The sequence below is a fragment of the Rana temporaria genome, chromosome 4 (assembly GCF_905171775.1).
Source record: "Rana temporaria chromosome 4, aRanTem1.1, whole genome shotgun sequence".
NCBI lineage: Eukaryota > Metazoa > Chordata > Amphibia > Anura > Ranidae > Rana > Rana temporaria.
The window spans coordinates 280,565,051-280,578,858 of NC_053492.1; the positions used below are offsets into that span (position 1 = coordinate 280,565,051).

Consider the following 13,808-nt stretch of genomic DNA (forward strand, 5'->3'; position numbering starts at 1 on the left):
TTTTTTATTTTGGTGCAGGGTTCCTCTTAAAATACATACCAGACCTGAAGTGTCTGGTATGAATTTTGGGGGGACCCCCATTAAATTGTTTTTTTTTTTTAATCTTAGTTCGAGGTTCCCCTTAATATTCATACCAGACCCAAAGGGCCTGGTAATTGACTGGGTGGACCCGTGCTGTTTTTTTCCAATGAGTGTTATCCATAATGCCAAGACCCGACAATTCATTACAGCCGCGATCAGTTTCCTTTAGAAATGTAATTTTGCTGCGAGATAGTTCTAAACAAAGGAAACATGTGCCACTTTACAGGCATACTATAGACACCCTCCAGCCACAATATTTCAAGGAATATTTCATTTTTATTGTTTCACTTTAAGCATTATTAAAATCACTTCTCCCGAAAAAATTGCAGTTTTTAAAACTTTTTTTGCATTGATACATGTCCCCTGGGGCAGGACCCAGGTCCCCAAACACTTTTTATGGCAATAACTTGCATATAAGCCTTTAAAATTAGCACTTTTGTTTTTTTATGTTCGTGTCCCATAGACTTTAACGGTGTTCGCGTGTTCAAATACATTTTTTTCCTGTTCGCAAGTTGAGTGAGAACCGAACTGGTGGGTCTTTGGCTCATCCTTAGTCACCACCTGTCACAGGAATGGAAGTGAAGCAAAATTCCCCCAGTGGGGATATAGAAAAAAAAAGTTCTAAACTTTACGCACACTATATAAATAAAAGCAAAACATGAGTTCACCTTTAAATGTTTTATTATCCCATTCTATATATTGCTGAAAATAACTAAGGCAGGTACAGCATATTTTAATTCTTTTATTTTTCAGTAACTCGCTCATTAGTTTATTACTGGTGTCAGAATTTTGATATTCTAAAGTCACTTATGTAACATGTGTGGTTTGAATGAATCAAACCAGCACATGTAATCGCCCTTATCATCATAAAATGCTCTAATCAATTGATGACAATCTGCTAAAGTATGTGAAAAGCAAATTCATGACCTTTATTTCATCTACAAAATATTGAGTGTAGAAAGCAAATACAGCTACAGTCTATCAAGTAAAGATGTTTAGTTTATTTTATCAGCCTCATTATCTTAAACCACCTGACCACTGTGCCCATCATGCAGACAGGGACATTGCTGAAGACTTTTGTAGTGGGGTGAGCAGAGTCTGGTAAAGAACTGAGGGCCAGATTCTCGTACCTGCGGTGCAGCATAATGTAACCCGTTTACGTTACACCGCCGCAAGTTTTCAGTCTAAGTGCCCGATCCACAAAGCACTTACCTGTAAACTTGCGGCGGTGTATCGTAAACACGTCCGGTGCAAGGCGGCCCAATTCAAATGGGGCGGGTACCATTTAAATTAGGCACGCTCCCACACCGGACGTACTGCGCATGCTCCGTTCGCAAATTTCCCGACGTGCTTTGCGTGAAATTACGACACGACGACGTGTTGAGAATCGCGACGTGCGTAACGTACTTACGCCGGGAAAACAAAAAAATTCAAAAGCGACGCGGGAAAGACGAGCATACTTTAACATGGTGGAGTAATTTTACACCATGTTAAAGTACCCCTAACTTTGCGACGGGAAACTAAGACTTGCGCCGACGTAACGACGGGAAAAACCTTTGTGGATCGCCGTAACTGCTAATTTGCATACCCGACGCTGGTTTACGACGCAAACTCCCCCCAGCGGCGGCCGAAGTATTGCATCCTAGGATCCGACGGTGTAATTCAATTACACCTGTCGGATCTTAGGGCTAGCTATGCGTAACTGATTCTATGAATCAGTCGCATAGTTAGAACGGCCCTAAAACAGAGATACGACGGTGTATCAGGAGATACGCCGTCGTATCTCTTTTGTGAATCTGGCCCTGAGAGACTAGTTCACATTCATATGCCGTTTGCCTGTGTCTAATGCCTTGTACACACAACCGGTTTTCACAATGAGAAAACTGCCATTTTTTATATTGGTCGTGGTCATGTGTATGCTCCCTAGCAGTTTTCTCAATGAAAAAATTGCCCGCAAAAAAATTGAAACCAGCTCTCTTTTTTTCTCGTCATGTTTCCCGTCAGTTTTTTTCTCGTCGCAAAAAAGGGTCGTGTGTATGCTTTTCCGAGGGGAAAAAACAAACAAATCAAGTATGCAGCCCAAATGCAGCCCAAAGGGTGGTGCCATTTGAAACGAACTTCCCCTTTATAGTCCAGTCGTACGTGTTGTACGTCACTGTGCTTTGGTCTGACTTCTTTTTGCATGAACGTGTGTATGCAAGTCAGGCTGGAGAGGAATCACAAAACTTTGTTTTTTTTTTGCCAAGAAAAATGGTCGTGTGTACGAGGAATTACAGTGCATGGCAGTGAGCAGAGGTGGAGTTGGGTGGGAGTAGCCTAATGGGGAACTCTGAGACCAGACCTCCATCAAGTCTAACTACCATATAATATCTAAAAAGATAAGGGTGAACCTAAAATCATGGCACCACATCACATCAACCCATGTTATAGAGATAGCTTTCTCAAGAGAATGAAAATCATATGCCAATTGTATATCAAATTATATTAAAACCATCATGTGCTATACAAAATATTAACAAATGATGCTATCAAAATGGTCTATATTACTATTACTATATCACATTATATGTGATATCTTCTTGTAAAGGGGATATATCTTCTTTAAAGCTGGATATGTCTTTAAATGTACAACTTTGTCTGCTGCAACACAATGTACATGTATATCTTCTGTAAAAAGTTTTAATAAATAGAAGGTTAAAAAAAATGATGCAGACGTATATGCCTCCCTCCTTATTAGGATACCCAATATATACATATTACAGCAATTTAATGTCACCAGAAACAACTTTATGTTCATAAAGCAATCATGCTGTTCTCATGGGACACCCACTTATTTTGACGTCTTTCACAAGATAATCTGCTACTTCAGCATGGTTGGGAGAACATATATATCTGCTTAATCATACAAGAATTCAAAAAGATAAAATATCCATATCTAATATATATTATATGGGATCCACTAAATAAAGAGGGAGGCATAAATGATTGCATAATGTTTGTATAACACATCAGGGTTATAATATAATTTGGAATAACATTTGTAATGATTTTAATTACCATTTAGTAATTCTTTGACACCTTGAAAGTCCACTAACATGAAAAAGCTCTTGCCATAACAAGGTTTGACTCCTGTGTGACTTATTATTGACCAAATATGGGCATTGCAATATTTGGGTAACAATGTCATCGACCATCCCTGCTTTGTTGACATTCAGATTTTCGCTAAGGAATCTCCATGCCAGTAGTTGAATGGGGCCAGAGATAAGTAAACAGTTCATAGGAAGCTGACAGCTGCCTTTACATTGGCATTCATGAGATCTGTGCAGGAATCTATCACATTCATGACAGCTTCCTGCTACAAAATGTCCCACTCTTAACACTGGCGTCTCTCTATTTGCCAGTTCATAGATTATTTTTGTTGCCGACAATTTCCAAATCTGTGAACTTGAATAATGTCTTTGAGAATCAGTTACAACCAAAGTTATTTGGTTCTTAAAGTGGTGGTAGGATAGTAATAACCACCTGACCCTGGCACCTATACTGGAGTAAACGCTTGCCTGAATTTGGCATAGGTAGTTTTAAAGGTTTATTGATTTCCCCAGACTGAATGGAATTTTTAGTAAAGTCCAGTCCACAAACGGGAAAAAATATAGAGGGGCTGAAAACAAGACACTTTTATACAATCCATATTAAATCCAAATGCCTTGCTTTTTAGAATATACAGTTGCATATGCTTTACTTTTAGAGAGAAATATACTCTTAAATGCAAAAACTGAGCTTTACCTTTCTTCTTTGCTACTACAATTGGATGTTCTTTGGGTATCTCCAGTTCTAAAAAAAAAAAACATAAACAAACAATGAAACGGGTCCAAATTAAAAATACTTTATTGTATGATAATAAAGTGATAATTTGTACTTGAAGATTTTGTAGAATTATAGGACATTGGGGGTTATTTACGAAAGGCAAATCCACTTTGCACTACAAATTACAAGTGCAGTCGCTGTAGATCTGAGGGGAAGATCTGAAATGAGGGGAAGCTCTGCTGATTTTATCATGCAATCATGTGCAAGCTAAAATGCTGTTTTTTATTTTCCTTGCATGTCCCCCTTGGATCTACAGTGACTGCACATCCAAGTGCACTTTCAGTGCAATTACAAGTGCACTTTGCACTTGTAGTTTGCACTTGTAGTGCGAAGTGGATTTGCTTTTAGTAAATAACCCCCATTGTCTATCAAAGTGTAAGACGCATGAACTGTCTGAATTGATCTGAAAAGCATTAATAAGATCCAACCCTGTACTAGAAAACTGTTTACATTTTGGGGCCATGCAAATAGGTCTTGTGACTCACAATTTACTCTATTTTAGTAGTGAGTAGGGATGGGCCAAACACCCCCTCAGTTTGGTCTCCACCAGAACACCACGAACAGGCAAAAAGTTCTAGCGAACATCCAAACCCTATTAAAATCTATGGGACACGATCATGAAAAATCAAAAGTGCTAGTTTTAAAGGCTTATATGCAAGTTATTGCCATAAAAAGTGTATGGGGACCCAGGTATTGCCCCTGGCGACATGTATCAATGCAAAAAAAAAGGTTTCAAAACAGTTGTTTTTTAGGAGCAGCGATTTTAATAATGCATAAAAGTGAACCAATAAACATGAAATATTCCTTTAAATATCGTGCCACGGGGCTCCTCTAAGTCTGCCTGTAAAGTGTCGCCTCTCTGCGATGTGTAGAACATGCCACAGAAATAATGACATTTCTAAAGGAAAAAATGCAATTTAAAAGTTTTACATGAAAAATCAAGTAAAAAAGGCATCATGATTTAAGATGGATGGACATCGTGGGACACTTTGTTTTTTTAAATAAAGAAATTGTCATAAACTGTCTGTTGTGGTTTTTACTTTTTGACACTTTTTTTTGGTGAATGGGTAGGAGTACAATTTACCTGATATCCATTTACATAGGGGGGGGCAGGATCTGGGGGTCTCCTTGTTAAAGGGGGCTTCCAGATTCCGATAAGCCTCCCGCCCGCAGACCCCAACAACCACAGCCCAGGGTTGTGGGGAAGAGGCTCTTGTTCCCCTTAAAATATATGCTAGACCCAAAGGGCCTGGTATGTATTTTGGAGGGAACCCCACACAGTTATTTTTTAAATCCCCGTAAATCCCCATAAATCCCCGTAAGGGCTGCAAAGTGTTGTGGCCCACCTGTCACCCTGCCCAGCCCGGCATGCCTCAGTCAATCCAAGGCAATGAACAGTCTTTTAGATTTGAATGTTTTTTTTTATTGAGGGAATTGAACTTGGATGGGGTATAGGAAGTATGGGATGCCCAGTGAATTTTAGAACAATCAATTGGGACAACTTTTAGAACAAAGAAATGGAACAACTTATATACACTCCGGTATATACAGATCTCTCTTTCTCCAGCACAATTCTTACTGCAGACCATTACTCTTTTTGCTTGAGCTCCCAGGCACAGCTAGCACTGCATAGTTAAGCCTGACACTGGCTCAGCCAGGCCTTAGGAACTGCCTTTTGCAGGCAGGGAGTGTGGGCCGCTTATTAGTGTAGTAGTGAACTGTATTATATATACTATATATAATATACTATACGGACTGCACTATATGCCCTGAACTGTACTATATATACTATATATACTATACGGACTGCATTATATTCTCTGAACTGTATTATATATACTATACCGACTTCACTATATAATCTGAACTGTATTATATATGTAGCAGTACCCCCATAAGGGCTGCAAAAAAGTGTCAAAAGTGTCCGATCTGTCTGCCGCAATGTCACAATCCCACTAAAAATATCTGATCACCACCATTACTAGTAAAATAATAATAATAATAATAAAAATGCCATAAATATATGCCCTATTTTGTTGAAGAATACATATTGGCTTAAAAACTGATGAAGAAATTATTTGTTTTACATTTTTTTTGTTGGATATTTATTATAGCAAAAAGTAAAAAAATATTTTTTTTGCAAAATTGTCTGTCTTTTTTTGTTCATAGCACAAAAAAAACCTGCAAAGGTGATCAAATACCACCAAAAGAAATCTCTATTTGTGGGAAAAAATGGACAGAAATTTGGTTTGGGTACAGCGTCGCACGACCGCACAATCGTCAGTTAAAGCAACGCAGTACCATATTGCAAAAAATGGCCTGATCATTAAGGGGGCAAATCCTTCCGGTCCTTAACTAGTTCAAGTCTATGCTTGAGAACTACTGTATACAGGCATACCCCACTTTCAACCCTCCTGGCGGTAACCCAGAGCGTGACTCGGGGTGGATTTTTTCTGCTGCGATCGGTATCCCCGAGTCACGCTCGGGGTAGGCTATGCAGAGCCTGCAGCGTGCACTGGCTTACCTTGTCCTGGATCCTGCGATGTCACCGCGCTGTGTGAGCGAGCGGGACCTCGCTCGATTCACACAGCGTCCTCCTGTGCCGCCGATCTCCGTTCCCTGCGACGTTACGACGCACGGGAGCGGAGATCGGCGCCAAATTCAAAAACGTAAACAAACACTTTACATACAGTATACTGTAATCTTATAGATTACAGTACTGTATGTAAAAAAAACACACACCCCTTGTCCCTAGTGGTCTGCCCAGTGCCCTGCATGTTCTTTTGTATAATAAAAACCTTTTTTTCTGCCTGCAAACTGTAGATTGTCCATAGCAACCAAAAGTGTCCCTTTATGTCAAAAATGGTTTTAGATCAGCTAGAAAACAGCGATAATAAATTATAATCACTTGCAGAATTGTGCGATAGTGATTTGTGGGGAAATTCGTCATAAAAAAAAAAAATAATGACAGCGACAATTCTGCAACTGAGAAAATTTCAGTGATTTTGAGTTGATTACATTATTGAATAATTTTTATTAGAATTATATTATTATTTGTTATAATTATTTATAATTATTTATTATATTATAATTTATCATTTTGTTTTTAAAAAAATGTCATACCCGGGATGCCTATTAGATTCTTGTTTGGTCAGATTTAAGTGAGTTATTCCTAAGAATTACAGTACTACAGTATTAAATGCCAAATTTCCTTGCAAATAATTGTACCGCTTTTGGTACGTAATTCCAGACAGAATCATACCGCCAGGGAGGTTAAGAACACAATGGGACCAGAGCATGTATGTAAAACGAAAATGTACTTAAAGTAAAACAATACCTTTTTTCACTTCTAGGGTGTAGTAGGGGGTCAGGGGCTGTATTTGGGGTGTCAGGAGCTGTAGTTGAGGACTCAGGGGCTGTAGTGGGGGTGTCAGGGGCACACTGGAACAAGGCGGGCTATGCTCTTGAAGTTTCAGCTCCTTCTACTGCGGCTGCAACATGTCTGTACAGTACTTGTAAGGCACTTTCCATACACTCGGGGGTATGTCCTTACTCGCAAGTGTATGTAAAGTGAGTGTACTTAAAGCGGGTATGCCTGTAGTGGTTAAGTGTCATGTTCAGGCTTTTTATGATAAACAGCAATGACTGTTAAAATTAGACTTCCAGTTATGAATAATAATAAGACAAGACAAGAAGACTGACTAAAATGCAAAGAAATATCTGATGAGCATGAGTAGCTCGAATGCACTTACAAATGTGTTCTTGTACAGTACAAAGTGATGTCTGATAATGAATACAAGAGTTAGCAGATGGGACAAATCTGTGAAGTTGCCTCAGACATTTTTCTTCTGAGCTGCCATTTCCTTGACAGTTTTTCTTGTAGGAGCATGAACATGCAGCTCCGGTTGTGACATATGTTGAACATGTTTTTAATAACCATAAAAATTAAATGTCTGCATTTTTAGGGAATAAAGGGTGCCAAGTGTTCAAAACAGCCTCACAAACTGCATATAGTTCTACATTTGAAGTGATATGTATTCAAAATTAGAGCATCGGTACTAACACTCTGGATTGAATTAGCCTGCCCAAAAGTGTTAAAGCAGTCTTAACAAATCCTTGACATAAGCACTGACAACCCAATGTAATGCAAGTGTTATCACTTGTTCCTGTTATACTTTGCATGCTGCTACAGAGGAGAAAACTATGCCTAGTGCTGCAGGTAATACAGACTTATGCCGCACTACAGACGATCGGACATTCCGACAACAAAACCATGGATTTTTTCCCCAACGGATGTTGGCTCAAACTTGTCTTGCATACACAGGGTCGCACAAATGTTGTCGGAAATTCCGAACGCCAAGAACATGGTCACGTACAACACGTACAATGGCACTATTAAAGGGAAGTTCAATACCAGTTGTGTTAGTAGAATTTTGGTGAGAGACGATTTGAGTTTCTCAGCCTCGTGCTTTTCAGTCCGTTACATTGTGACGAATGTGCTATCTCCATTACGAAAGCTAGTTTTACCAGACCGAGCACTTCCGTCTCGTACTTGATTCAGAACATGCGTGGAATTTTGTGCATCAGAATTGTCCACACACGATCGGAATTTACGAGAACGGATTTTGTTGTCGGAAAATTTGAGAACCAGCTCTCAAATTTTCGTTGACAGAAATTCCTAAAGAAAAGGTCCAATGGAGCCTACACACGGTCGGAATTTCCGACAACAAGCTCCCATCGAACATTTGTTGTTGTAAATTTAGAGCGTGATTACGCGGCATAAGTCTGCTTGTTTCAAAAAATTTAAATGCACTTGGTAACTCCATATTTAATAATGACTGATAGAGGCAGATGTGTAAACAGTTTCCCCTCTCTACCAAGAGAGGGTTTGGAGAGAGCTGAGTGTATTTGGGATGTTAGAATTGCTTTGTTGCCTAAGTGTTGTCACAGCTGATATTGTGATGCCTTTCGTACTGTTGCTGGACAGTTATTTCTCAATTTGTCTTTAGGCTCATTCACACACGCATCAATATCCTATGTGTATGTGTCATCTATTCAGTGTTTTTTAAACCTCATAGCTTCCCTTTCAGGCTTGCCATAAATATTACGATGGCACCACACAGTGACGTTTACACAGGAGTGGTGCAACAAGGGGCCTTCCCCTGTGGATACTAGCCAGGACCATTGGACTATTTAACCTCATAGGGACTTTCCCCCATCTCCTGGATCATTATCACTTATACACTGTGATACTCATGCTATACCCCCAGCACTAGGTGCTCCTGCTCTGCTTACCGAGATGCTAGTGCTTTAAGTCACCCTTTTTTGTTGCTTTAAAAAAGACCTGGATTCTTTCCTAAATGTACATAATATAACTGGGTATTAACATTTATAGGTAAAGTTGATCAAAGTTGATCAAGGAATATCCAACTGCCTCTCGGGCGATCAGGAAGGAATGTTTTTCGCCTGCTGTAAGCAAATTGGATTATGCTTCCTCTGGATCAACTGTGGGTATAGGATTGTGTATATGGAATTGTATGATTTTTTTTTTATTGGTTGGACTAGATGGACTTGTATCTTTTTCCAACCTGACTAACTATGTAACTATCTAACTAAGAAGACAGGGGGAAGTAACAGAACAGCAGCATGCGAAACACTAGCAGCCCTAAGCAATCACCCCCTGAGGAGCTGAACTAAATTCAACACAGAGAATTCACAAAAAATCACACCACAACTTAACCACACCTCAAAGTAGACCATTTCTTCTACATCACTTCCCCTTTAACCACTTAAGGACCCCTTCACGCAGATATACGTTGGTAGAATGGCACGGCTGGGCACATCCACGTACCTGTATGTGGCCCTTTAAGCCCAGCCGGTCTGAAGCTCTATGACCGCGGCCACGGGACCGTCATGGCGCCGTCATTGATCGTGTGTTCCCTCTGATATAGGGAAAGCCAATCAATGACGTCACACCTACAGCCACACCCCCCTACAGTTAGAAACACATATGAGGTCACACTTAACCCCTTCAGCGCCCCCTTGTGGTTAACTCCCAAACTGCAATTTTCATTTTCACAGTAAACAATGCATTTTTAATGCATTTTTTGCTGTGAAAATGACAATGGTCCCAAAAATGTGTAAAAATTGTCCAAAGTGTCCGCCATAATGTTGCAGTCACGAAAAAAATCACTGATCGCCGCCATTAGTAGTAAAAAAAAATAATTATAAAAATGCAATAAAACTATCCCCTATTTTGTAAACGCTATAAATTTTGCGCAAACCAATCGATAAATGCTTATTGCAATTTTTTTTACCAAAAATAGGTAGAAGAATACGTATCGGCCTAAACTGAGGAAAAAAACTTTTTTCATATATTTTTGGGGGATATTTATTATAGCAAAAAGTAAAAAATATTGAATTTTTTTTTAAATTGTCGCTCTATTTTTGTTTATAGCGCAAAAAATAAAAACCGCAGAGGTGATCAAATACCACCAAAAGAAAGCTATATTTGTGGGGAAAAAAGGACGCCAATTTTGTTTAGGAGCCACGTCGCACGACCGCGCAATTTCCAGTTAAAGCGACGCAGTGCCGAATCGCAAAAAGGGGCCAGGTCCTTTAGCTGCCTAAAGGTCCGGGTCTTAAGTGGTTAAGCACTTCCCACTAGAAAAACAACACTTCTACAACACTCATGGGCATTTAACAAGCATTCTTGAAGCTTTTTCAACACTTCATAAACACAATGAAAACACGTCATAAGCATATCATAAATGCTATAGGCACGGTAATGAGTATTGCTTAATTTTTCATAATCAACGCACTTGTTAATGAGCCCTTTGTGATTCCTACATATGGGTTGATTTACTAAAACTAAAAAGTGCAAAATCTGGTGGAGCTCTGCATAGAAACCAATAAGCTTATAGGCTTTTTTATCGAGCCCTAATTGAACAAACTGACGTTAGAAGTTATTTGGCTACCATGCAGATCTGCACCAAACTTTGCACTCTCTAGTTTTCATAAATCAATCTCACTGTGTCACAATTGCTAGTATTTCCCATTTCTTACTAGAACTGCCCATTTGTTAACCACATATTCTCACAGTTACTCAAATGCTGTTCCCTTATTATAATTAATGCATTTCTAACGTATAAATTAAGGCCCCTTTCACATGTACAGATCCCGTGAGAGTCCGTACATGTCTCATCTGCTTGCTCAGTGGGGATCACTCCGTTGATCCCCGCTGACCCGGCAGATGACAGGGCGGTCCCTGTACACTGTGCAGGGACCGCCCTGTGAGATCTTCGCTCTCCCCTATGGGGGGATCGGATGAACACAGAAAAATAGAATAAAAATAGAAAATACATGAAAGGGAGAGGAAAAGAGGGAGAGGAACAAAGAAAAAGAGAGAGAAAGAATAGGAGAAAGAACAATAAACGGCTAGATACGGATGGGGGGGGGCAATAAATTAGGATAGAGGGAGATAAAGGGGAAAGAAGAACAAAGAGAACGAGGGGTACATCCTAAAATGTACCATAAGGGGTTTTATTACTGTATGAGTGGAAGGGACTCAGGGGGCGCTAAATGTATGTGGGTTAGGGGCACAAATGACTTGTCTTGCCTTGGGTGCTGACAACCCACTCTACGAAAATAATTTTACAAATGAAAAATCTCAATAAAAACATTTGAAAGAAAATAATTTTACTGTTAGGGGTCCACACAACTTGGGAAAGGGGTCACAGTACTAGTACCCCGTTGAGAACCACTGCATTAAATGATTAATCTTGAGTTTATATGCTGTTTACGTTTAATTGTCAAATTAATAGTATTGTTATTCCTTAAACAATTGTGATTTATTGTTAGTGAGGTCTATAGTTTAGACTGCTGGAGTCTTTATTTTATTATTCCGGGTTTTGTAGGGAAAACAAAATACAATTGTCAAATCCATGTACTGCAAATGACTTTTACCTAAATAAAGACTTTTTCATAGTTTCTCATAGAAAATCTGCTCTAAAAATAAACTAATAACTTTGGGCCAAATCCTCAAAAGAGATACGACGGCATATCTACTGATACGCCGTCGTATCCCTGTTTCTAACTATGGAACTGATTCACAGAATCAGTTTTCCATAGTTAGGCAGAAGATCCGACATGTGTAAGGGACTTACACTGCCGGATCTTAGGATGCAGTACCGCATCCGCCGCTGGGGGCATTTCGTGTCGAAATGCCGCCTCGGGTATGCAAATTAGCACTTACGGAGATCCACAAAGCTTTTCAGCTTAGTTTTTTCTCCGTAAGTTTTAGTTTGCAAACGCAAAATTAGGGCTGCTTTTACAAAGTGTAAAGTTAGTACACCATGTAAAAGCAGACCCTTCTGTCCAGCGACGCGATTTGTTTTTTGTTTTGAATTTTTTTTTCCCGCCGTATCTTTTTTTTTTCCCGACGCAACTTTATTGACCCGGCACAATCTACAAAGCTTGGCGTAACGTAATTTCGTGCTATGCACGTCGAGAAAATGACGTCACGAGTATGCGCAGTATGGCCGGCGCGGGAGCGCGCCTAATTTAAATGGGAATCGCCCCCATTTGAAGAGGAACGCCTTGCGCCGGCGGAATTTAAGTTACACAGCCGAAAATTTCTAGGTAAGTGCTTTGTGGATCGGGCACTTAGGTAGAAATTTTAAGGCAGTGTAACTTAAATGGAAAAATTTACGTTACGCCGGCTCTTTGTGGATTTGGCCCTTTGTGTCATTTAGGTAGGGCTGTATTCAAAACATGTAATAATCTAAAATAGAAAATTGTTTTGTGCTCACCTTGAAAGACACTGAGGCCTCGCACACACGACCGAGTTTCTTGCTGTTTTTTTTTTTTTTTTGCCGAGGAAACCGGTCGTGTGTACATTTTTCGACGAGGAAACTGACAAGGAACTAGACGACCCAAAAAGAGAGCACATTCTCTTTTTCCTCGATGGAAATGGAGAAAATTGGCTCGCCGAGTTCCTCGACAGCCTAACAAGGAAGTCGACGAGCAAAACGATGTGTTTCGCCCGTCGAAATCCTCGGTCGTGTGTACGAGGCCTGAGAACTATACTACATGCATGCACAAGGAAAAAGGCACAAAGGGCAGGGAAATTAAGGTTATCATAATGTACTAGTGTCAACCCACTTAAAAACAACCTAACAAAAAAAATACATCCTAAATAAGCACTGATTTCGATCATTATTCATCAAAATGTAATAGTTAGAAATATATATTTTTTCCTTTTTCTGTGCTTAACAATATACTGTATATTTACATGCAATAAAAATCCTTGTGTAATATAAAAATTGTACACTAGATGGCAATGGCTTATCATTTGTGGTTAGCTCCACTGTATAATGCTATTTTTCTTTTGTAAACTAGTTTTTTGTTATCTATTTCTTTAGCATAATTAAAAATAAATACTTAGCTTTAATTAAACATTCTTTATAAAAACATAAATGAAATATTTATAAAATGCCCAAAAAAATGTTTGCTATATTGTTTCAGACATCAGACACGTAACATGAAAAGCCATTATAACAAACAAACTGTATACTTACAGTATAGAAGTGCAATATCATGATGATCTTCAATCAATCTATCTATCTATCTATTTTTCTTTCTTTCTATCTATCTATCTATCTATCTATCTATCTATCTATCTATCTATCTATCTATCTATCTATCTATCTATCTACCTATCTACCTATGTATCTATCTATCATTTTATTCTCAATATATGTCAGTATTTTAAAACTTCATGGATATAAAGTTACAACATCTTTATAACTAAGAAGTTATGAAAAACAGAAATGCTCCTACTTACTAGCTACTTTCTAGCATTG

General features: G+C 39.0%; 1 protein-coding gene across 1 annotated transcript in view; it reads right to left on the reverse strand.

Annotated features, from left to right (window-relative positions):
* LOC120935721 (titin-like) overlaps positions 1–13,808 on the reverse strand; it is a 433,372-nt gene that overhangs the window by 261,126 nt on the left and 158,438 nt on the right. The window contains exon 10 of the mRNA XM_040347780.1: positions 3,865–3,912. Coding sequence (XP_040203714.1) covers positions 3,865–3,912 — 48 coding nt within the window. The remainder of the gene's footprint in view (positions 1–3,864; positions 3,913–13,808) is intronic.